This window comes from Lepidochelys kempii, chromosome 6 (genome assembly GCF_965140265.1).
Source record: "Lepidochelys kempii isolate rLepKem1 chromosome 6, rLepKem1.hap2, whole genome shotgun sequence".
Classification (NCBI taxonomy): domain Eukaryota; kingdom Metazoa; phylum Chordata; order Testudines; family Cheloniidae; genus Lepidochelys; species Lepidochelys kempii.
Window position 1 is genome coordinate 52,443,282 of NC_133261.1, and position 25,318 is coordinate 52,468,599.

The window sequence follows — 25,318 nt, forward strand, 5'->3', positions numbered from 1 at the left end:
TGGCACCTAACTCAGGGTTGTGAATTCCAGTAGGCAGCAGGGCACCTAAAAGTTCAGTACTGCAACGCTCAGTCCTAAGTCCACCTTCTCCCACCTTTGCCCTGTTGCACATACATATGCATGTTCATCCTCCTGCACATATGAGCATGTCCTTGTCCCAAAAGAGATTTTTCTCATTATCTTTTCCTTCACTCAGATATTTACAAAAGTTAGAGGTGAAAATGAAGTAATGCACTCAATTCTCCCTCATGCTTGTGAAGCCCTGTTAAGTTAAATGGAAGCCCACAGGTATAAGTGAAGGGAGAATGACATTGGATCATCCAGTCTATCTCCCTGCTAATGTACGATTGTTCCTCACAGTACATTTTCTAGTGTTATTTCCAGTCTAATTTTAAATGTCCTAAGTTCTGGACATTCTTACATTTTACTTCTCCTTGTTCTAATTATAAGCTGCCTATTTACCTGAAATAACCTTTTGTAAAAACCAACCAACCAAACAAACAAATAAAAAAGGAGGAGGCAGGACGGTCTTTAAAAAACAACTACAGAGCAATCAAGACCTCGTCCATTGACTGGTTTCTTTTTTGTTCTTGACATACATGTGTAACCTGGTTAGACCTGTTTTGTTTGAACACTAAGGTGTGAGTTGGCTGTATGCAAATGTTTGCAGTGTTTCTTTTTTTTCTCTCGCTCTCTCTCTTTTTATTGCTGCAGACCCAATCAAAAGAACAGGAAACGACGTAAGGAATTCCCCCATTGGCTGATTAAATGTTCTGCAAAATGTTTTAAAATTAATATCACATTCATTTATCATCACTCGTGTGAGGCTTTTGAAGTGCTAACCTAGCACCTGTGTTTACTTAACACCTGCCATTTTCTAGACAGCCTTCTCATTGCCTCTGCTAAAGGATTTCCCCTTCAGAATCAGCAGCTAAATGAGGTAAGTTTTATTTAACTTCCTTTTAAACGAACACCACTGAAGATAAAAGAGTGCAGAAGTGTGCACTGGAATCACTCCCACTCAACACCCATCTCAGCCCCTTTCCCCCCACTTTGAAACTGCAACTAACCTCTTTTAATCAAAAGTTTTTGAGCATTAAAATAATAAACGCTTTTACTCTCCTGGTTTGAATCTGCGTCCTGCCCTTGCTTGTGTTTAAGAACACGCTCCTACTATTTGTATTTCCTTAGGGACAAATCAGCCAGCCTTACTAACTTTGAATAGTCCCATTGATTTCAATGGGGCTACTCATGCGAGTAAAGTTCTATACTCATGGCGAGTAAGGTGGTCAGCAACTGCCCCTTAGTTTTATGAGCGTGGTTTTTATAATAATGTATTTAATGATGTTTTGGGGCCCAATTGTGTCACCTTTACTGACATTAATAATACTTTTATCCCCTGAGTAACTGCAGTCAAATCACTGGGGCTAGTTATTTAATAAAGTACCATTCAATGTGAGCAAGGGTAGTGGAAGCAGACCTTTAAAATTGATGGTGAAATTGGCATGGAGTCTCCTTAGTGTCGCAGCATGTGTGGGCACTATACAGATAAAATGATCTTGCTGGTTTTGTAGTAGTGATGGTGATAATTATGAGGATGATAGAAAATCCTACCTGGCTTACTTTTTGCTCAATCCTTGCTCAACTAAAACTCCCACTGGTTTCAGTTGGGGCTGTATCCTAAAGTCCTTAGCCCCTTCCCAGTTAAAACTCTTCACTGTAGAGTCAATGCATGTTCTGTGTGAGTAAGGACTGAATAAAATCTCAGTAAAAGCTTTAAGAATTCGTCTCTCAGAGTTTTGCCTGTTGTATTCCCATTGACTTCAATGGTAGTTTTACTTGAATAAATACAGTGTATGGTCTTTAAGGTTTAGCCCATTCCAAATAACAGTATCTACTAAAGTCTTGTTGTAATATTTTAGTAGAAGAGATTGCACTGATTTTTACAGCAGGGCTGATCAGGAAATACACTGAAAGTATAAAGTGGCAGTAATACATTTACTAGTATTTCACTGCTTGAGAGATTTAAAATATTATTTGTAGACCTCCTGGATATATATGTATATATATTTGCTTGTGTCTATGCCATATGTTTGAATTATTTTACCTAAAAAAGACATATCACGTTGTCTTTCCATCTAAGTTTAAAGTGCATCCAGCTTCTTCGTTTTGTTCATAGGCTTTGGAAAACAGAAACCAGTTCATAATGATAAGAGCTATACCATAGCCAACTATAAAGTAAAACTGGTTTACTTAATACTTATTGTTCTAGCTTTCGGTATATGTGCTTATCTTCAGTGTGTCTATCTTCTAGCAATATTTCTTTTAATCTGTGAATAGTCCTGGTGGGACAATGGATCTGTTCTGAGTGCTTTTCGTTGGTAATTTGCTGGTAGCAGTTTAAGTCAGTTTTCTGATGTAAACTTTGCATTTTATAGTTACCAGAGTTGGAGAACAGAAAAGACCTATTGTTAAAATAAGTCTGACAGCCAAAGAAAACAGTTGCAATTAAAGTCTTCAGACAAATATGACAAAGATGTTAAGCAACAAATCTCACCATAAAATGTCAATTTCAGCCTAGAGTTTCAATAGGCTGTAGCAGAGCAGACTAATCCTTTATTTTTCCCACATTGGGACATCATGACAAAGTAGGCAGTTGTGACTCAGCCCTTGTCAGTGTTAAAAAGCTTTGAGAGAGAAACAGCATTTCACAGCTAGTTAGAGGGTGGCAAGAGTTCATATTATTCCAGTTGTGGTGGGATCTTGTAATAGAACATGGTCCAGTGAGCACTGGAAATAATAGTTTACCACTGTGTAGGAACAATCTGGTGCCATCCCAGTCAATTAGGACATTATTGTAACATCAGATATTTTCTCATCACTGAGTTTTTATGAGTGAAAAGAAAGTTCTGTGTCCAGTTCTGGTCACCCCACCTCAAAAAGGATATAGTGGAACTTTAAAAAGATTCAGAGAAGGGCAACAAAGATAATCAAGGGTAAGGAAATGCTCTCATACAAGGAGAGACTAAAAAGATTAGGGCTGTTCATTTTAGAAAAGAGACGACTAAGGGGGATATGATATAGGTCTATAAAATCATGAATGGTATGGAAAAAGTGAATAGAGAAATGTTATTTACCTTTTCACACAATAAAAAAACAACAGGTGTCACCTGACAAAATTAATAGGCAGTAGGTTTAGTACAAACAAGAGGATGTACTTTTTCATACAACATGCAACTAACCTGTGGAACTCATTGTCATATGATGTTGTGATGGCCAAAAGTAAAACTGGGTTGAAAAAAGAATGGGAGAAGTTCATAGAGGATAGGTCCATCAATGTCTACTAGCCACGGTGGTCAGGGATAGAACCCCATGCTCATGAAGATCCTAAAATTATGATTTATGGATGCCAGGAGTGGAAGATGAGTGGATCGCTCCATAATTATCCTGTTCTATACACACATTCTGAAGCTCTGGTATGGGCCACTATCAGAAACAGGATACTGGACAAGATGGACCATGGTCTGACCTAGCATTGTAGTTCTTATGCTCTTATGGACAGATAATTAGATATAGGAATTAGCGGAGAACTGTGAGATGACAAATTCAGCTCTAAAATTGTTCAGTTAACTGTAGAGCCTCTTTCAGCTGCTTTCATTCCCAATGAATACTCATCTAAACACTGGTACTCATTGTGTCTGGTGATATAGGAAGAGGAATTTAGGATGGAGATAAAATAGTAAAAACAAAACATCCAAAATCATAGATTAACAGCGATTAGAGACAGAAAAGCTCTGTCATTTTAGGTGATCCATTCTATCTCCTGCTCAGGCAGAATTGTTTGCTAGAGTATGTTACCCCATCCCATTTCAAATTATACAGTCAAAACTATGAGGACACAAAATAAAGAACGTAACATAAATTAGGTGGGTTTTCCCCCCTAAAATCACACTTGTCATGCAGAAGTGAGCATCAAGTCGTTAATCTCAAAGCCGAGGACTACTGGCAATATCTGAAGGAAGTCTTTCAAGACAGTGGAGATATTAACATTGCACACATCCTGTACACATATATGAGTCTGATCATGGAAACTCTTCCAGACTCAGTTCTTTACATTCACCATGCATCTTCATGCTCTCCCTATTAAAATATCCAGACCAAGGTAAGAGCCACAAATTATATTGATGCATTCAATTTTTCTGCTGATGATCCTGATCATTGTGATGTTTAGGGCCTCAGACAGATCTAATTGGTGCTTGAGCTCCTGAAGAAATTGAAGTGGAATGTGGTCTTTTTGAATCATGCTGGTTACACACAATGCTACATAGTCTCTGATGTGCCTTGGTTTGGAAGGTGGGTGGCACAGAACACAACTGGCTGACTTAATATTGGTCAATGTGCCAAGACTGAGATGTAATTAAACAGCTGACCACTAACCAATGTATTTCTGATGATAACAACGTGATTCCCCTCAGTGTGATTCCCTCAGATCTTGCATTGCTCAACTTCTCTTCATGCTGCATACAGTTGAGGATTAGATTTTCAGTTGTTGGTGAGAAGAGCATACAAGGAAAGGAATCACAGGCAGAATTTTCAATCATGAATTTTATAAATGGTTTGCTGAAAAGAAGGTCGGGACATATTATGTTAAGATGTACTTGGTGCTAAAATGAAGTATTAGTGACTTTAATACCTGTGCAGCTTGCAATACTGCTGTAAAATTAAATCTGGGTCCAGTAACAGAACTTTGGGACAAAAAAATGTATTGGATTTTGTTACTAATTTTAAAGACAGTGCAGTATTATTTGTAAACCTACTGTTAGCAGAGTAGAAGGCTAATAGCACCAGTGGCAAAGCCCAATGCTTTTAACTGCTCAGTGATCCTGGAGCTTAAGAACTCTCAAAAAACAGTAACACCAAAAGTATGTTCCTCTTTCTTCTTGTCTCTGAGTTAAGCCTGTGAACTGACCTGGCAGCCTGCATATACCAAGGACCTGATCCAGTTTCTATTAATCTCAGTTGTTTGAGGACATCAAGATGTCAATGAGTGGAGTTGTGACAAGTAGCTGGGAGAACTTTTGTTGTCTAAAAAATGCAGACGTGGGTAGACACTGTGTGAATTCATGTTGAATTTGCCAAATTGTTTGGGTTAAAAAAAAATCCCCAGAAAAAAAAAACATTTTGTTCTGACATTTTGGAAATTAAATGCTTCATTTTTTACATTTCAAATGACTCTTTGTTTTGAAATATATTTCAATTTACTTAAAAAGATTAAAAACTTTTTTGAAACTTGGAAAATGAAACGATTTTATTTTTGACTTTTGGGTCACTAATTTTTGTTTTGACTTTTTCAGAATGGAGTTATTTGCACAGCTCTAGTGATAAGTACATGAATGCCTATAAAGATTTAGTAAATAAATATTTTGGTGGTAGTGGCATAGGGACAAGAAGAAGAAAGGCCCAAAACTAAAAAAGGGAATTGGTTAAGGGCTAATTCAACTTCCATTGAAGTCAGTGGGAGTCCCTCAATTTACTTTCATGGGAGTTGAATTGAGCCTTATTAGGGATGAGCCCTGTACGAAATGCAATGATCTGAATACCCTTAAACATTGCTTTGCAGTAGTGGTATAGTCATGATAGTCCCTGAAGAGCTCTGTGTAGCTCAAAAGCTTTTATCTTCCCCCCAACAGAAGTAGGTCCAATACAATATAATTACCTCACCTACCTTGTCTCTTTAAAACTTTGGGGAGTTTGGACTTGTGACTACTGAAAGGTCTGTCCCTATAAATCAACAGGAAACAGTTTGCAACAATAGGGTTAATTAGTCAATGGAATAAACCAATGGTTCTGCAACTTTTCCCCATTGTGAGTCATTCCATGAGAAAGAGATTACATCATGAGCCCCCAAGCAAATTCCCCCAACATTCCAGATGGCATTCACTGTGTGTTTTTCTGATGGCCCAGTGGAATGGACTGTGCAGATCCCAGTAGAACCTCTGGAATAACATACTATAGGGTACCATGCAATCACTATTAACGACAATATTCAAATCAATATTACCCAGGGCAGTAAAACAGTATTACCATGCAGCAATGGAAAGAGAACCTTTCCTAATAGCTATAAATCCACAAAAGAAATGTAAAGTCCCTGCCCACTATGAAGAAGATACAGACAGTGCTGTATCATCACTCCTGAGCTGTTTGCTGTAATAATCAGCTCAGATGCCATCAGAAAAGGCTCAGAGCCTAGAAACGTTTGTAAAGATTCATAAGCTATATGAAAAGTCCTCTTTTGTAGAGTGAGAACAACAAAAATAATCATTTTCTGTTTTAGATATTGCCCTACACTTCTCTGCACTTGACATTCAATAAGTGATTATTTATATCACTGTATAATTACTTTCCTATTTAACAAAGCCATGTAAAATTGGCCAAGATGTTGTAGTTAGAAAATCAGTGACTAGATGCATGATATATTTATCCCTCCCAAATTGTCCTAATGATTTTTACCAAAACACATAATTATTATTACACACCAGTATGAAAGGAGCCTGTCTTTTGTGTCTCTGTGATGTACTATCAAAGGATATCTGTTTCTGCAATTGACCAATAGATTGGAATGACTGTGAAGGAGCCTCACTGGTATGTCAGGTACTGGGACATACTATTGGGATATTTTCATCTTTTGCAGAGAGATTACTGTTTGCAAGACCCATACCCTGCAACGATACTACCCATAACATTTGCAAGACATCAAATAAAAATATAACCTTTAGTACTGAAAATTCCCACCAAACTCCTATTGCACAAAAGCAAAATGGTTGTGAAAGTCTGAATGAATGATGGGTCTGGTCTCTAGATAAATGATTTATCATTAAAAAACTGACCACAACCAGGATGTCCAGAATGAAGACAGACACCATTCATCCTTAACTTAGTGACTTCTAGCTTTTTTGTTTTTGGACTGGACCCGTTTTATTTTGCTGATCTGATTGAATCATTCATTATGAGTCCCTGAAAAAGTGCTTAGCTAGTCATTTTGCAATGTACTGCACTGGTATGTATGACTCATGGAAGAATGGATATAGGAACTAATGGAAAATGGATATAGGAACTCTTACGACTTCCACGAGCAGTAGGAAGATTACTCTACTTAGGTGCTGCAAGACATTGGTTCTGGACCCAGCTTCCCGGTTGAAAAGGATTTATATAGTCACTGTGCCTATTTCTACAACACACAGCTTTACTATAGTATAACTCAAGAAGACATTTTATTGGAACACCTCATGTTAGGAAACAGGTATCACTGTAAATGTGACAGCACAGTGAGGGTAAATCAGTTCTCTGGATTTTCTAGGTAATGGCTGCCTGTTTTCAGGATCACTGATAGGTCAATGGCAGCTTGTTCTGATGATGCAATACTTTTACCATGAGTTTGATTGGTTGAGTGTGTTATCATTCAGTACCCTGCTAGGCGTATGATGGCTTTGAGGGGTGGAATGGTGTGAAAGCCAGTCTGAACTGGTCTCTTGTGTAGAGAACATTCCATCCCTCCCTACTGTAATTTCAGTTAAGCTTGCTAGATAAAGCATAATCTTCCTAACTCACTTCCATACCATAAATTTAGTGCAGTGATTATGGCATTGGAATGGGAGCCATGAGATCTGAGTTCTGTAAGATCTGCCAATGAGCTCCTGTGTAACTTTAAGCAAGGCACTTTACCTCTATGCTTCCGCTTCACCATTTGTAATATTGAACTAATGATAGTTACCTTCTTTGGTAAAGTGCTTCATGTAGTTATGGAATATTATTCTAAAACATCCCTTATCTCTTAGTAGCTCAATGTTCATGCTCTTGGGATGTCACCATTTCACTTGTTCTCCAGTCATCATAGAGTCTGGATGGGAACTGAGGGTCAGATTTTCAAAAGGAACCTAAAGGATTTAGGCATCCAAATGACAGTGAATTTCAATGGAAATTGGTTGTCTAACTCTCTTGGGCTCATTTGAGAATCCTAGGCTGATTTTCTAATGTTGGAAGCATGATGAAAAGAGCCCTCCTCTTTTGAAAACAAATCCCCCAAAATTTCAGGTCTTCATCCATTATAAAGAAGAAAGAAAAGGGCGCACACTCAATCAGTTTCCTTTTCCAGTCACTTTTAAGTCCATTTTGGCTCATTTTACCTTTCATGTGTTTTGGCTGAGGGAAAAGTACAGGGCCAAATATTTGATTATGGCACTCCTTCTCTTGAAGCTGGGTTATTCTGTAGCCAAGGCCTATTATGAAGCAGCAGGGATTCATTCCAGAACTGAAAGCATACATTTATATGAAAAGTAATAGGAAAAGCTCTATCATCAAACCGGCCCAGGCTGTTGAGGCAGATGCCTTGCTTTGCTCTTTTGTTTATATTCCAACAAATCAAAGCTGACCTGTAGTGTTATCGGAGTAGAGCAGCAGGTGCAAAAAAATAACTCTGCTGCCAACTCAAATGAAAGGGTAGGGCTAATACCCTCTGGGAGGTATAGTGAAGATAACAGAAAGCCATGCCAGCAACTGAATTAACGGCTCTATTTATGGTGGGCTTTACCTCAACAACCTGCTTCCAGCCCTCTGTCACATAAACACTTCATTGTACTGTTTAATTCAGCCAGTAGAGAAATAAATGGAAACAGGATGGGGAGCACTCATAGCACCAGCTGAAGAGGAGGAGAGGGGCTGTGTAGGAGCACTGTTCCTCAAAGCCAGGGCTGGCAGGGGGATGGGAGGATGGAGAGAGGAAGCTGCCCTCTGCTTTTTTGCAGAAGGTGGAGAGCTGCTCTTGCTCACTGGTCCCCCTTTCCTTATCCTCAGAAGGAACCACAGAGCCAGACTCTTTAATGAGCCTTGGTGAATGTGTTTCTGGCTGGGCTTGACTGATGCAGGCGCATTAATGAGCTTTGTTGGGGCATTAAGCTACAGACCTGCATTAAGCAGATACACTGCTGCGCTGCCTCAGGGGAGCACCACGACATTGTGGCTCAGGAAGGCACCATGCCTCCTGGAGTGGTCTGCCACACTGGGTGAATGCAGCTGCTGTTGCACCCCATGAGAGGGGGAAGCATACACTTCTTTGCAGCCAGAATGTGGGATGCCAGGGCTATGCTCCTGCCACTTCCTTGTGTTGTGTCTTTTTGCTCTTTACACTGGAAAAATACCATGAGGAAACCACAGGAGCACAGCTGAGTCCCGAACAGCCATGCTTACTAAAGATATATAAACATGCCAGACCTACCTACATACATACTGCAGCTCTGGCTGGTTTCTGGCAGCTTCTGGAACAGTGGTGCCAAAACTTGTCCTGCCACACCCCCCTTTGCCAGTAAAGGAATCTGTCTGTCCCTGTCCCCCGCCCACTCCAATTATTGCACTTGGCTTAGCAGAGGAGCTTGGGCTGAAGGCGGAGCTGGGGACAGAACTGGGGATGGGGGAGGAGCTGGGACTAGAACTGCCTGGGGGGCAGAGAGGGAATGAGGGCACAGCTGGGCTAGGGCCAGGGCTGGGCTGGGGCCAGAGCTGGAAGCCACGGTCAGGAGCTGGGGCTGGGAGCTGGAGCCAGGGGTGGGGCCAGGAGCGGAGCTGGGGCTGAGGGCTGGGAGCAGAGCCATGGCTAGCGCCAGAACTGTGGCTGGGGATGGTGGGTGGGGCTGGGAGTTGAGCTGCTGCTGGGGCCAGAGCTGCCTAGTATAAACATACGAGCTATTTTCAATATTTAGCTCCAGATCCAGATTTGGAGATTTTGACCTGCTTCCCAAAATTTGGGAGTGTGCAAGGCTCTGAGATTAAATCTTTTTACATGATGAATAAGATTCTTCCCACCAATAGCAACCATTCCGCTCTGTAAAGGGAAGAGAAAGTGAACTTTCTTCCTTTTCCTCATTCTGTCTAAAATGAACCCAGCAAAGGAGAAACCTCCAAGCAGAAGTTCTTACAGAAAGGGAGACTTGTAAAACAAAACAAAATAACCCACCCTCATTTTATTTTGGGGGACTTACACTTTAAAAGACAATACAATGACACAATCATCAAAATCACAGAGAGCAGAAAGATATAACGAGAAGAAAGCAGAGAAGATTTAGAACATGATTGTAGATTTTTGTTAGCTTGCTCTTTTCTACCTAATTACAGACACGTGGCCTGTCATGTTTCTAGGGTGGTTTAGGGGACTTTTTTGCTCATCTTTGTTTTAGTTATTTTACATTGTTAGCAAGGGAGTAGCTGAACCTGAGTGTAAATCAGTGGCAGAAGGGTAAGTGAAAGAGAGAGAGTGTTCAAGAGGGGTTTGAAGGAGAGGGGGAAGGTGACTAAGTTCACAGGAGGAGGAGGATACTCCAGGTAGATATGAGAGGCGTGGAGTTGCAGTGGGAGAAAGAGGCAAAAGGAACATGGTGAGGGGAAAATGTTTTTGTATTGTATATCCCTATTGTATATCCCATTCTATATCACTGAGACCAGATTGATACATCTGGCTGAAACTACTAAAAATTCTGTGAACACGGTTGACCCAAATTGTCATCAATTCTCTCCTGAGACAACATGGGAGCCATATGTGCCAGTGAAAGTCCTGCTTTCATCTCCAGTTATTTTTCCCTGCCTTTCTAGTGCTGGTCAAAATTTTGCCATGGGAATATTTTTTGTGAGAATTTTTTTTTTGACAAACTGGAAGTTTCCACAAAAAGTGCCCATTTTGGGGGTGGGGGGAAGAAAAAATGTAGGTGAAAATGAAAAAAATGTTCATTGACATTTTTCACAAGAAATAAAATCATTCCCTGACTGGCTCTAGTCCTTTCCCTTTCAGCTGGAGTACTACAAGTTCTCCTAATGTACAGTGCTCCTGTACACAGAACTCCCTCCCAGTGGAAGACACCAGCCCTTTCAAATGTGGGACAAATGACAATGTCTTGTATGTTATTAGAAAGCTGTGGAGGTGGGAGGAAGAGAATATCTGAGGAAGGTAACATTATTGCTGGGGGACTGTAGAGGTAAATATTGCAACACTGCAAGCCCTCTCTTGTCTTTGGAAGTTTAGGGCTATATCCTACTGTCTGATACATATACCCTCTGAGAGATCCCTGTCAAGGGCAGTGCTTGTATTTTCTTCTGATTTAGGCAAAAAAAGTGTTTAAATTCTCTCTAACTACACTAATATACATCTTGAGCTTTGAGGCTGGCTCATATGAAGTGAATGGATTGTGAAAAGGGGATAGAGGAAAATTAGCATATTGGACTATGAGCAAATAATCAAGTAATTTTTCCCTTGCTCTATTAAAGTGAAACTCACGTTGTCTCAGAAAAAGGAGACTGGAGTATGGTTTTGTCTTCAGATTACGTAATCAGTGGTAGAGATAGACAGACCCAAAGCAAAACCTTAGAACGTAGGAGAAGTGGACCAGGATCCTAACTTTCCCACTCAGTCTCATCTTAGTTAAAAGACACATGCAGGATTTAAAGTCCACCTGGACATGTTGAAACAACCACCACCTACACTTAGGTGTATCACACTGCATCACAGGAGTCAGGTCTTTAAATTTGATGGACTCTTTTTATTAGTGATTTGCTTGTGTTTATAACAATCATATCTGTTACAGTGTAAACATGGGGAATGATTGATCCCCTGTATATCAGCTATCTCAAAAGAAAGGCTTCTCCCTTTTGGCCAAACCAGGAGGAGCTGCACTGAGCTTGTCTCAGCTGGAAGCAGAGGTACTGGAACAATTTGTATAGTGACAGTGCTGAGAGCCATTGAACCAAACTATAAACCCTGTATATGATGGAAACCACTTCAAGCCAGGGGGTGCTGAAACACCTAGTTCCAGCACCTACGGCTGGAAGCCACTTTTAGACTTTGCACAGTTTGGAATGTCTAAATATTATAGATGACAATTTCCTAACTCAAAATGTGTTTCAGCCAGCACTGGGGAATACCATATGAGACCTTGTCATGGGGGGGAAAAATAACTCAATGGTTTGAGCATTGGCCTGCTAAACCCAGGGTTGTGAGTTCAATCTTTGAGGGGGCCATTTAGGGATCAGGGCAAAAATTGGGGATTGGTCCTGCTTTGAGCAGGTGGTTGGACTAGATGACCTCCTGAGGTCCCTTCCAACCCTGATATTCTATGATTCTATGATAACACACATAGAGGAACTGACCACAGAACTAATAGTTATGTTAGGGAGGGTACAAGTGCTTATAACTGGATTACATTTATAATATGCAAGCAGAATAAAGTCCAGAGTAGTAATATATGTACTTGATGCTTTAATTTCACAAAGCTGAAAACAATTATGAGCCAAATCAGCTGGGAGGAAGAATTTAAACAGAAAAATGTGAATGATAATTGGGAATCATTTAAGAACACCTTACTACATACCCAAAAAGCCACAATTCCACAACTGACGAAGAAGGTTGTGTTCATTAAAAAACTGACCTGTTGTAAAAAATTAAACAAAAATATAATAAATGGAAGAAAGGGGAAATGGATAGTAATTAATATAAATCAGAAGTTAGGAATTGTAGAAAATTGATAAGGGACACAAGGATAAATCTGTGGCCAGCAGAGTTAAGGACAATAAGAAGGAGTTTTAAAAAATATATTAGGGACAAAAAGAATCCTGACAATGGTATTGGTTCATTGCTAGATGGAAATGGTAGAATTATCAGTAATAATGCAGAAAAGGCAGATGTGACCAATAATATTTCTGTTCTATATTTGGTGGAAAAAAGATAATACAGTCTCATCATATGATGATTACATTCTTTCCATTCCACTAGTAGCTCTGATGGATGTTAAACAGAAGCTACTAAAGTTAGACATTTTACATCAGCTAGTCCACATAACTTGCCACCAAGAGTTTTAAAAGAGCTGGCTAAGGAGCTCACTTAACCATTAATTTTGATTTTCAATGAGTCTTGGAGCACTGGGGAAGTTCCAGAAGACTGTTTTAAAAGGTAAACAGGATGATCCAGGTAATTATAAGATTGTCAGCCTGACATTGGTCCTGGGCAAGGTAATAGAGCAGCTGATACAGGACTCAACTAATAATGAACTAAAGGAGAGTAATGTAAGTAATGCAAATCAACATGAGTTTATGGAAAATAAAACCTGTCAAACTAACGTGATATCTTTTTTACAAGTTTGGTTGATAACAGTAATAGTGTTGATGTAATATATATAGACTTCTGTAAGGAGTTTGACTTGGTGCCACGTGACATTTTGATCAAAAAACTAGAGTGATATAAAATTAACATGTTGCACATTAAATGGATTAAAAACTGACTAAATGATAGGTTTGAAAATGTAACTGTAAATTGGGAATCATCATTGAGCTGATCTGTTTCCAGTGGGGTCTTGTAGGGAGTGATTTGTGGCCCTACCCTATTTAACATCTTTAGCAATGACCTGAAAGAAAACAAAATAATCCCTGATAAAGTTTGCAGATGACAGAAAAATTGCAGAAGTGGTAAATAATGAAGAGGACAGGTCACTCAGAGTGATCTGGATTGCTTGGTAAACTGAGCATAAGCAAACCTTGTGCATTTTAATATGACTAAATGAACGTGTATACACTTGAGAACAAATAATGTAGAATGTGGGACTATATCCTGGGAAACAGAGACTCTGAAAAAGATTTGGAGGTGGTGAATAATCAGCTGAACATGAGCTCTCAGTGGAACACTGTGGCCAAAAGAGCTAATGCAATCCTGGAATTCATAAACCAGGGAATCTCGAGTAGGAGTAGAGAGGTTATTTTACTACTGCATTTGGCATTGATGTGACCGCTGCTGGATTACTGTATCCAGTTCTGGTGCTCACAACTCAAGAAGGATGTTGATAAATTGGAGCGGGTTCAGAGAAGAGCCACAAGAATGATTAAAGGATTAGAAAACCTGCCTTAAAGTGATAGACCAGAGGAGATCAATCTATTTCGTTTAACAAATAAACAATTAAGGTGTGACTTGATTACAGTCTATAAGTACCTCCATGGGAAACAAACATTTAAATAAAGGGCTCTTCCTTGCAGCAGAGAAAAATACAATCCAATCCAATGGCTGGAAGTTGCAGGAAGACAAATTCAGACTGGAAATAAGGCATGTATTTTTGACAGTGAGGTTAATTAGCCATTGAAACAATTTACCAAGGGTCTTTGTGGATTCTCCATCACTGACAAGTTTTAAATTAAGATTGGATGCTTTTCTAAAAGCTATGCTCTAGGAAATATGTTGGGGGAAATTCTATGGCCTGTGCTCTACAGGAGATCAGACTAGATGATCATATGGTCCCTTCTGGCCCTAGAATCTATGAATAGCTTACAAGTAGAGTCATAGTTTAATAGTTTCTGTCTAATTTTGCTTAGTTTTGTTTTATTTGTCTTTTGCAGAGGGCATATGGTTAAACAAACAGAAAGCAGTGTGCCTCCTCCCCCTTAGGGCTTCATACCCTCTGATACTTGCTGTTTGCACATAAATTGCATGGTTTACCCCTGACTTATCTCAACTTTGCAACCCTCCCATCCCTACAAAAGGATTTCAGAACCACCACATGGATTAGAATAATTTGAAATTTGCTCAATTTTTTACTGTGCTACTCTCTTCCCCATCGCACTATTTTTCAGCATTATCAATGACACCAAAACATGAACACCCCTGAAAGATTCAGGTCCAAAATTATGAGGACAGTTCACCATCTAGATCTGCAGATTCATTGGAACAAAATGTGAAAATGGGGATCAGAGTCATTCAGATTCAGAGCACAGCTGTGGTATAAAGAAGTAATTTGCATATGGTATGCTCTACAAGGCTCAATGGTTCTTTGTAAATGTGTTTTTCTGAAATGCTGGATCTTATCCATGGTCAGGCAATGACTGGTTAAAACTAAATTACAAACATCAGCTTGGAGTGGTCATATGGTCAAGAAAGAAAAGGAGATTTTAGCAAACTAATTACTTTAGCACCAAGTGCTGAAGTTGAAAACACTTACTGAAGTCAATAGGACTTTTGACCAAGTAAGTCCTTGGGCTTTGGCCTCTAGACTGCACCTGATCCTCCAACTGTGGGTGAAACCAATATTCTGAATCCAAATACCAGAAGCTTTGGGAGAGTTTGGATTAGGTTAGAATCCAGACCCATACCTGTCCAGTCTATCTCCAATGTTCTCTCCCATGTATAATTGTATTCCACAGATAATGTTAGAAAGATGATGCAATTGTTTTGTTTGAAGTAACCCTGTACCAGTGCTACTGTGAAAGCATAGTTTTAAGAAGGTATATATATATTGGTTTGGTTAATTTGAAAAGCAAAATGCTTGCCAATCTGCATACGTTTTAATCTGCACACAAAGTCTGGTGCTTCTGCCTCAACTCTCATAAAATACTTGGTGCTGTAATGAGGTCTGATGTTACTCAGACTTTACTCATACAATGTTTAATGACTATGAAATATTTTCATAAATAATTAAAAATAAGATGACAAAGAACGATGCAGCGGCGTTACTCAGTCAATATGCTCTCAGAGATATGTGCATATATGGATAAATGAATCCATAGCATGTGCTACATAAACCAATCAGTGCTTAAAAGAAACTCCAGATTTTCAATGTTACATAAGATGAAATACTGCATGGGTGGCAAATTATTTTAGAGTCAATTTAATTAAAAGAAAACCTTTCTCCCCCAGGGTAGCAGATAATGTGGCACTGGTGTGTCTTGAGAATCTGAGGCCAAAACCTGTCCTAACTTACTCCGTGCATAAACCTATTGGCTTCAGTGAAGCTGCATGGGGAATAAATCTAGACAAAATTTATTCCATTATTTGGCAGAGGTGTGATATTAGAAGTGTATTATCCAAATCCTGCAGATGTTGTAGATGCAAAGTTCCCTTTATGCAAGATAAAGTCTGACATGTGGATGGTTATGGAACTGCAGATTCATAGGAAACAGAAATGGAAAGCAATTATTATATCATCCAGGGTCCATTCCAGCAGTCCCTTATTCATACAAGTAAGGGCCTTAGACCACCTCCTATCAGGGTAGGATTGTTCTCTATATTACATTTCCTAAGGCTTTGGTATTTAATACAAAATACCAGCAATATTGTACATTATACATATATGTGTTCTTATTGCTCCTGTAATATGTGTATTGGTAATTTTTTAATAAGGATTGTTATCTCATTCAATATACCCACAGTTGAGATACTGTGCAGTGTACTGGACTTTCAATGTTTAGTTTCCTGTTTCAATTATTTATAATGCAAAACTGCAGTGCACTTAATCATATTCACATGCCTATGTGACTTTTAAAGTTATAGTTCTAAAAGACAATGGGGCTCTAAAATCAGAAGACAATTTAGAATAACAAATCAGACCATATTTAACATATATTTAACTAACTTGATAGAAATCAGCTGCCTTTATAAATCCTTAACATGCTACTTTAAAACTCCTCCAAAACATTACAGAATATATGTTTATGAAACAAACTTTTATGCTTTGCATCTTCCAGCCTGAGGTATATAATGTACCATATTAAGAACGCATATCAATGGGGAATTTCCTTACATTCACCATGTGTTCAAATGAATAGCATGTTTTTATATGTTATTACAAAGGGAACATTGCACAACAAATTTATAGCAGACATGAAAGACGCTGTTTTGTATAGCTGCTACAGGCTAGATTTAATTTTTTTTTAAAAAAAAGTCTGTGTGACTCCTTAATAAAATGATATTTTAGAATGGTGTTTTTAAGTAACTCTCTGTCCATGGATAATGGCACCTTTCTCTTCCCATTTCTATTATGTGTCCACCTATTGCTCAAGAGCTTTTAACCTGGACTTCTGAGTTTGCTGTGGTCTGAATCTTATCGTCTGCACATCTGTCAGATAACAGTGGCTTAAAAACACTACCAACATAGGTTAGACAAGAACCTATGCCACGGTGACAAAAACATCCATATACCATTACCTTGTAGGGCTTTATGAATGAAGGATTTTCTGTGCATGTGTCTCTGGAAGTCTGTTACATTCATGATTGAAATTATCAGTTATTCTGAAGTCCAAAATAAAATAGAAAACTAGGTGTTTTTTAAAAATGACAGCAGTCAGAGTTTACCTTGTGAAATTTCATTTAAATAAAAAGAAACCGCTTTGTATTTCACTTCACAAAGCTTGGAGCTCTTCCAGCATTGCTCTGTCAGAAGCCGTGCATTTTCATTCTACTCCATTCCTGATCAGAGATTATTCATTTATGGATGGGTGGCTGTAAAAACTTGCCTCATGCATATGAAAATGGTAATGTTTACCACAAGGAGATTTCATTGCAGCCGAAAAGGGGTTGTGGCAACAAGTTCCTTAGCTGGGCTGTGTCTTCTACAAATGGACTTGGAATTGCTCACTTCACTCTCAATGGAATTTTTTGCCACTTGCTTTGTGGCATATACCCCACTAGCTAAGCAAGCTGTTCGATTCACTTACAGATCATGATTTTGGAAGGAACTGGCAGAATGAGTATCAATTCCAGCAGCAATCTACTCCACCAGCAGCCTTCTTGGACAGATGGATATCCCACATGTAATGGTAGGAGGAATTCAACAATGGTGTATTGTCTATATTTTGGGAAGTGTGTGTGTGTGTGTGGGGGGGAGGCGGGAGGCAGGGACAGGGGTATTATGCCTTTAAATATACGTAGATATGATTTTTGACCTCTGCACTATCCAAACTCCTTTATACTCTATTGGAATTTCACCAAGAGGACGGTGTGCCTAGAAATGATAATAATTTGTGGTTTATTACTGGTTCTTTTTCTTAAAGTGAATTGAGTGCTGATGAAAAGTGCTGGATTGACAGCCCCAAAGTTCCCTCTTCACAGAAGAAGTACAATACTGGCAGCAGCATTGCAAGCTTCACACACACACTGCTCAGACATTATTCTTTGACCTTGACCTGCAGGGACCACTTGAGAAGGGAGTTCAGTTTTCCTGCTCTGGCACAGTATTTGCCTTCTCAGCTCAGACTACTAAAAGACAGACTGACACTGAGGATAGTGATAGGGATTTTTTGTGATATGGAAACCTGTTCAATTCATAATGGACAGAGATGTCCAGTTCCATTTCACATAAGCCACCAAACAGCCATTCTATGGTGAGGGCTTTGGGTCAGTACCAACCCAGTTCAAGCCTAAGCAGTGACTTAGAGCTATACCTCCTGTGCCATTATTTTCTGAATTCTGGATGGTGGTAGAACTGTGCACCTATATATTATATTAGATACACGTTTTAAGATCTTTCATCCCTACCCAATACAATGTCACAGTAGCAGCAGTAAACCTTAAAATCAAGTCAAGCAAGCACCCTATATCACACACTAATCACAGTCCTGTAAAATGCTATAACGAAATGTACAGTGAAGAGTCTCTCATTCAGAACTTAAAGGAGCTCTGTTTCTTTTCTCTGTGTGATTCCTAAATACCTTATAATATATAATAGTGCCCTTGATAAACACACTGGGTTGCCTTTCATTTTGTCTACTAGGATTCATGGTGAAAATCATGTTTGAGTGAGAAGCGCTAGTTTCAGTTTACATGGGATTTTGCAAGCCTAAACTGGTGGATTTTATTTTCAGAGATTTTTACCTTTGCAATCATTCAGGATTCACTTCCAGTTTTGAATTCACATGAGTCTGAAATTCCAAGTCAACCTATATCTTCCTCTCTGCAATTCCCTCCACATGCCCACTCTCCTCTCTCAACAAGAACCCCCCTTTAACCTTTAAAGTCTTCTGGTTTGAGAACTGGTGGCCTGCAAATGTCCTCTCCCCCTTTCTAAGACTGCAGCCTGCAGGGAGACAGGCCAACCACGTTTCTTATGGCCTTCGGAGGGTGCCCAGTGGCTTCTAAATCCCATTGTTACTTTCTGGAGCCCCCAACATAGCAATTAATTCCCCACAATCCTGCAACTGCAAGCTGCAAATGGTTCTGCACCCACAGCAATCTGCTCCTGAGATACCCCTTGTTCTCTGGTAGTGGTAGCTAGGGAAACTTGGGGATTGTATTACTAACATTTCTCACAACCATGTTGGATAGTCTTGTTTTTGGCTAGAATAGGCAATACTGTATCAGTGCCTGGGATGGAAGGCTCATACAGTAAAGATGATTCTTGACAATTTTTTGACTTGCAGAGCAGGAGCTTGAAAATTCCCCCTGCGTTCCCACCTATCAGTCAAATATAGAGCTGGAATTTTAGAATATGGATGACATCTCAAATTTTAAAAATTTGAATTTAAAATTTTAGAAAAAAAAATCACTCAATTTCCCCCCCTTATCTCTCATGACCTCCAGAGTCCAGGACTGAGATATGTGGGGGCTGAAATATGCTGTCCTTAGTATCACCTATTGGCACATCATTCCACTTTGTTTAGCTCAGTATGGCTGGAGCGAACCTTTATTAAGATAGGAGAAGGGGGATTCTCTGTGGGACTTTCTGGCCAATTTAATAATTCTAGCTAACACATAAGCCTTATCTGATTAATAAGCCATCTTTATATAGTGCTGCTTTGCTTTGCCTACACAGAGCTTTTTCATCGAGGTGGCTAAGCAGCCTTGCTCTGGTCCCTTTTTGACTATATATTTGTTTTTGTAGTGTTTTCACCAACATTACAATTTTTAGAAATATATGTAAAAACATCAGTGGCCTGCACCACCATTTTGTGGGCCTTAAAGTTAGGATTCCCGTTCTGTGCTATTATCAGAAATATCTGGTTTTGCTGTGAAATTCTGATAAAGTAAAAAAAGAGCATTTTGCCCACCTTCAGACAGAATTAGAGTTTTATTATTTTTAATTTGAAACTGGCAAAATTTCACACCCCCTCTTTTGGGGATTATTTTTTAACCAGATATAATTTATTCTTATTATAGAAAGCGAATAGAAAGGTATAGTATGTGCTTCTTATATCTTAGCTTTAGATTTTAAGCTTTTTGGAGCAAGGAACTTGATCTCCTCTATTTATGCAAAGTATCTAGCACACTCTTGGTGTTAAATAAATATAAATAATATAAATAGTAATATTTAGTTAAGCAATGAGAATACTGTATCAATGTCGTACATAGACACTGCCACATTTTCAAAGACAGAAACACAACAAATTAATAGAATTCAAGGTCATAAGGGATCACTATGATCACCAAGTCTGCCCTCGGGTACAACACAGGGCATAGAATTTCACCCATTAATTGCTGCATTAAGCCCATATCTTGTAGATGAGCTAGACCAGTGGTTCCCAAACTTGTCCCACTGCTTGTTCAGGGAAAGCCCCTCGCGGGTTGGGCCAATTTGTTTACCTGCCACGTCTGCAGGTTCGGCCGATCGCGGCTCCCAGTGGCTGCAGTTCGCTGCTCCAGGCCAATGGGAGCTGCTGGAAGTGGTGCGGGCCGAGGGACGTACTGGCCGCTGCTTCCAGCAGCTCCCATTGGCCTGGAGCAGCGAACTGTGGCCACTGGGAGCTGCGATCGGCCGAACCTGTGGACGTGGCAGGTAAACAAACTGGTCCGGCCCACCAGGGGCTTTCTGTGCACAAGCGGCGGAACAAGTTTGGGAACCACTGACCTAGAGCAATCTGGCCTTTCCTTATGCTCCCATCTTCCCCTGCTAAAACCTTATTCATATCCTAATGAACTTGACTGCTGAAATCCACACCTACTTGGCATCCCTGCTTCTCAGATTTTTGCCACTCGAGTATTCAAATTATTGCTGCTAAAGTCATCTTCCTCTCCTATTGCTCTAGCCATATGATCCCTCTCTTTGGAGCCGTCTTTTTGGTTTCCTGCTCCTTCTTGCATCAAATTCAGATTCCCTATCCTCATCTCGAAGGCCCTATCTGCATCTGTTCTCATTTCCCACTACTTCCCCTGTGCCCTTTCCAATAATAGTTTGTTTCCTTTCCCCAAGTTTCACCTCATGCTTTTTTTCATACTATAGACTATGTCTGGAACCATCTCATTGTCCTCGTTTTCCAAGCACCGTCTCTTTCCTGCTTCAAATTCTTCCTTCAACCCCACCTCTTCAAGCAGTCCTGTTTTTGTTCTTTTCCGCACGAACAATCCCAACACATCATCCCCTCTCCTGCCTTGTGTGTGCTTGTCCTGGCTTATCTAGGTTGTAAACTCTTTAGGGCAGGAAATATGTCTCTTTCTCAGGGCCAGACTCTGATATGTTTATTCACTGAGTAGTTCCTGACACTGTGAATAGTCTCATTTACAGAAGAGGTTACTGGTCAATGTGAATAAGGTCTGGTGTGTGTGTGTGTAAAGTGCTGTGCAAATTTACAACACTGCATACATATTAATATTAATATTTGTTATTATATATTAGATGTATTACTATACATCACGTAGTTAATATTTTCACCACTACATTGTGCACACTAACTTTTGCACACACAAATCTCAGGATTCCTAAACTGCCAGAGGTAGAAATCAGGCTATGAGTTGCCTCTCATTGAATTACTTTCCATTCGAGTCCTTCTGTCGGAGATTAGACAGCCCACAAGTGGTCAAGTCCGTGCAGGATTGTTGCTCTCCTCCCCGTACCACATGCAGTACTCCCAGCAATCACTCGTGGTGCTTGCACTCGCCTTGGTAAATTAGGACATAGAATCATAGGACTGGAAGGGACCTCAAGAGGTCATCTAGGCACTCAAGGCAGAACTAAGTATTATCTAGACCATCCCTGACAGGTATTTTTCTAACCTGCTCTTAAAAATCCCCAGTGATGGAGATTCCACGACCTCCCTGGGCAATTTATTCCAGTGCTTAACCACCCTGATTGTTAGGAAGTTTTTCCCAATGTCCAGCCTAAACCGCCCTTGCTGCAATTTAAGCCCATTGCTTCTTGTCCTATCCTCAGAGGTTAAGAAGAACAATTTTTTCTCCCTCCTCCTTGTAAAAATCTTTTATGTACTTGAAAACTGTTATCATGTTCCCCCCTCAGTCTTTTCTTCTCCAGACTAAACAAACCCATTTTTTTCAATCTTCCCTCATAGGTCATGTTTTATAGACCTTTAATCATTTTTGTTGCTCTTCTCTGGACTTTTTCCAATTTGTCCACATCTTTCCTGCAATGTGGCGCCCAGAACTGGACACAATACTCTAGTTGAGGCCTAATCAGCGTGGAGCAGAGCGGAAGAATTACTTCTTGTGTCTTGCTTACAACACTCCTGCTAATACATCCCAGAATGATGTTTGCTTTTTTTGCAACAGTGTTACACCGTTGACTCATATTTAGCTTGTGATCCACTATGACCCCCAGATCCCTTTCTGCAGTACTCCTTCCTAGGCAGTCATTTCCCATTTTGTGTGTGTGCAACTGATTATTCCTTCCTAAGTGGAGTACTTTGAATTTGTACTTATTGAATTTCATCCTGTTTACTTCAGACTATTTCTCCAGTTTGTCCAGATCATTTTGAGTTTTAATCCTATCCTCCAAAGCACTTGCAATCCCTCTCAGCTTGGTATCATCTGTAAATATTGACATCTCATTACCCCATTGGCAGGCACAAATCCTTTTTGCGTACTCAGATTCTAGCATTTTTAATGCAAATTACTGTCATGAAAGAACATAACAGAGGCTGTTCTGGAGGATTTGGCCAATCAACAAAGAATTTAGATATTCAGTAAAACCTCTGAGGAACAAATTAGGGAGCCTTGCATATTAAGAGATCTCTTTGAGGTATCTCCAAACACAAGGCATGATTTGTTTCTCTGCCTTGGATGCCAGCTCTGCTATACAGCTGATGTTGGTGGTGGTTATATATGATAGATTTTACTACGTAATAATATACCTTTAAATATACATTTATTTGGTCATTATTGGGCTAAATACTGAAGTTCATATTCAGCATTTGTTCCGTACTTATTCAAGCCAAACTCCCACTCATCTCAAAGGGAGTTTTGCCTAAACAAGAACTGCAGGATTTGGCCCATCATTATTATACATACATCAAAGGTGCCTTTTCCCATGTGGGCGTCAATACATCTATGCTCTAATATTTTTCCCACTGGTAGAGCCTTCCACCCAAGAATATGAAAGCATGTTACAAACATGAATGAATTAATCCCCACAATACCCCAGTAACCTACGTTAGTTTGATTCTTTCCATTTTACAGATCGAGAAGCTGAGTCAAAGAGCACTGAAGTGACTTGCTCAAGGATAATCAGCAAGTTAGTGTTAGGGACTGGAGAGAGAATTAAGATCTGCTGGCTTCCAGTGATGTGCTTTAAGGACTAGACCATGCTTTCTTTCCTGTACACGGTACACAGACATTCTATCTTGGTATTACTGTTGTGTTAACAGATAGAGTAAATTCGTAACATTTCTCTTTCCAGTGCCTGGCAGTTTCTATGGAACTCAGTGGCATGAGATACACCCTCAATACTGGACCAAGTACCAGGTGTGGGAGTGGCTACAGCATTTCCTGGATACCAACCAGCTGGATGCCAACTGCATACCTTTCCAGGACTTTGACATCGATGGCGAACACCTATGCAGCATGACTTTGCACGAATTCACCCAGGCAGCTGGGAGAGCCGGCCAACTTCTTTACAGCAACCTTCAGCACCTAAAATGGAATGGTAAATATACACTAGTGCATGGACAGGACTGCAACCACAATTTTGTGAATTCTGGGTTTGATCTAAGGCCACTTATGTTCCTCAGCCTTGCAGTGACTGAAGCTCTGCTCGTGAGGGGTTTAAGAGTTTCCCAAGAGTGCAACTTCATTGCTGCTGAGCTCCTAAGAGACACAGGATTGAAACTCCTGGTTATCCCCCACTTTACTAAGGTCTTACCTGATCTACAAGACATTAGTCAATTTAGCAGTACTGGGGAAAGACCATGAAAAAAAATGGGATGTTTTATCAATAAAGACAAAGTTTTTCTTTATTAACAAGTAGCCCACATTCTTATATTACAGAAAGGAGCTCTGTAACCCACTGATGCTCAGGAGATTCATAGGTGTGCAGAAATGTAGAACTCCCCTCCGTGCTTTTGAGGCCTCATGTAGCAAGAAGGCAACTCATTCTGTTAAATGACTGAAATAGATGTATGCAGGGTAGTTGTAGCTGTGTTGGTCCCAAGACATTAGAGAGGGTGAAGTAATATCTTTCATTGGACCAACTTCCATTGGTGAGAGAGAAATACATCAACTTAAAGCGGCACCAGCCCCTTCCAGAACAACAGATGCAAAACCTGTAGACATATCTCCGCTCTACAATGATCAACACCCCCCACAATACACCTTTCAAGATCCATGGATCCTACACAGTCCATATCACAACATGCGGCGTACCTCATCCAGTGCACTAAATGCCCCAATAACAACTATGTGGGTGAAACCAGACAATCACTACCCTCTCGAATGAAATGACACAGGAAAATGATAAAAGACAAAAACACCCTATTACCTGTGGGTGAACAAGTCACAAAACACTCACTCTATATCTGACCTATGAGTCCTCATCCACAAAGGAAACCTGCACAACACTTTCAAAAGATGAGCTTGGGAGCTTAACTTCATAATTCTGCTAGACACTAAAAATCATGAACTGAACAGAGACACTGGATTTATGGTTTATTACAACAATCTGTAATCCACTAACCCCTCTTTTTGTCCTATGACTTCTGGGGTGTTAATGGGCCACTCTACCTTGACTGGTCCCTTAGAATACGTGCTAACTACTTATGCCAAACAATCTGTTCCACCTTGCATTTAGCTGTGATGCACAGAGTACCTTTCCCAGAGCTGAAGAAGAGCTCTGTGTGCCTCGAAAGCTTGTCTCTCTCACCCTCTCTCACTCGCTCAACAGAAGTTGGTCCCATAAAAGATATTACCTCACCCGTCTTGTCTCTGAAATAGACGTAGTAAGGTAACAATGATAGACTCTTCCTTCCTTTCTTCTATCCATCCACCAGACACTTCCCATTTCCAGTCATAGCATAGTAATTTAGCAGATTCACACTAAGAAGTTAAATGAGGAGTTCACAGGGTGTGGAAGAGGATGTGTGTGTGTGTATGTGTGTGTGTATGTCCTCATGTCTTTTAAAAATTAGCCCTTTGGTATTGATCCCTGCTTGAAGCCCTATCTTTCCTTTGTGTGCAGTGTGCATAATTACACCTCCCCTCTCCCATGCAATCTCTTGCAGGTCAGTGTGGCAGTGAAATGTACCCATCACATAATGTCGTTGTTAAAACAGAACAAACAGGTGAGTAATAGCAGTTGTTATGGTGTACCAGGTA

The 25,318-nt window shown here is 39.9% G+C and overlaps 2 protein-coding genes across 5 annotated transcripts in view; one reads left to right on the plus strand and one right to left on the minus strand.

Moving 5' to 3' along the window:
* Nucleotides 1–23,589, minus strand: part of ELF5 (E74 like ETS transcription factor 5) — a 96,696-nt gene extending 73,107 nt beyond the window's left edge. For 2 of the 3 annotated variants that reach the window (XM_073347934.1, XM_073347933.1), the window contains exon 1: nucleotides 4,438–4,881. In XM_073347934.1, coding sequence (XP_073204035.1) covers nucleotides 4,438–4,601 — 164 coding nt within the window. In that variant the 5' untranslated portion in view covers nucleotides 4,602–4,881. Of the gene's footprint in view, nucleotides 1–4,437; nucleotides 4,882–23,531 lie in introns of those variants that run through there. The other variant, XM_073347935.1, reaches the window with a different exon arrangement.
* The window catches only part of EHF (ETS homologous factor), a 53,465-nt gene that overhangs the window by 16,287 nt on the left and 11,860 nt on the right, over nucleotides 1–25,318 (plus strand). For both annotated transcript variants that reach the window (XM_073347938.1, XM_073347939.1), the window contains exons 2-5: nucleotides 715–940; nucleotides 17,508–17,607; nucleotides 23,409–23,654; nucleotides 25,225–25,284. In XM_073347938.1, coding sequence (XP_073204039.1) covers nucleotides 17,511–17,607; nucleotides 23,409–23,654; nucleotides 25,225–25,284 — 403 coding nt within the window. In that variant the 5' untranslated portion in view covers nucleotides 715–940; nucleotides 17,508–17,510. The remainder of the gene's footprint in view (nucleotides 1–714; nucleotides 941–17,507; nucleotides 17,608–23,408; nucleotides 23,655–25,224; nucleotides 25,285–25,318) is intronic.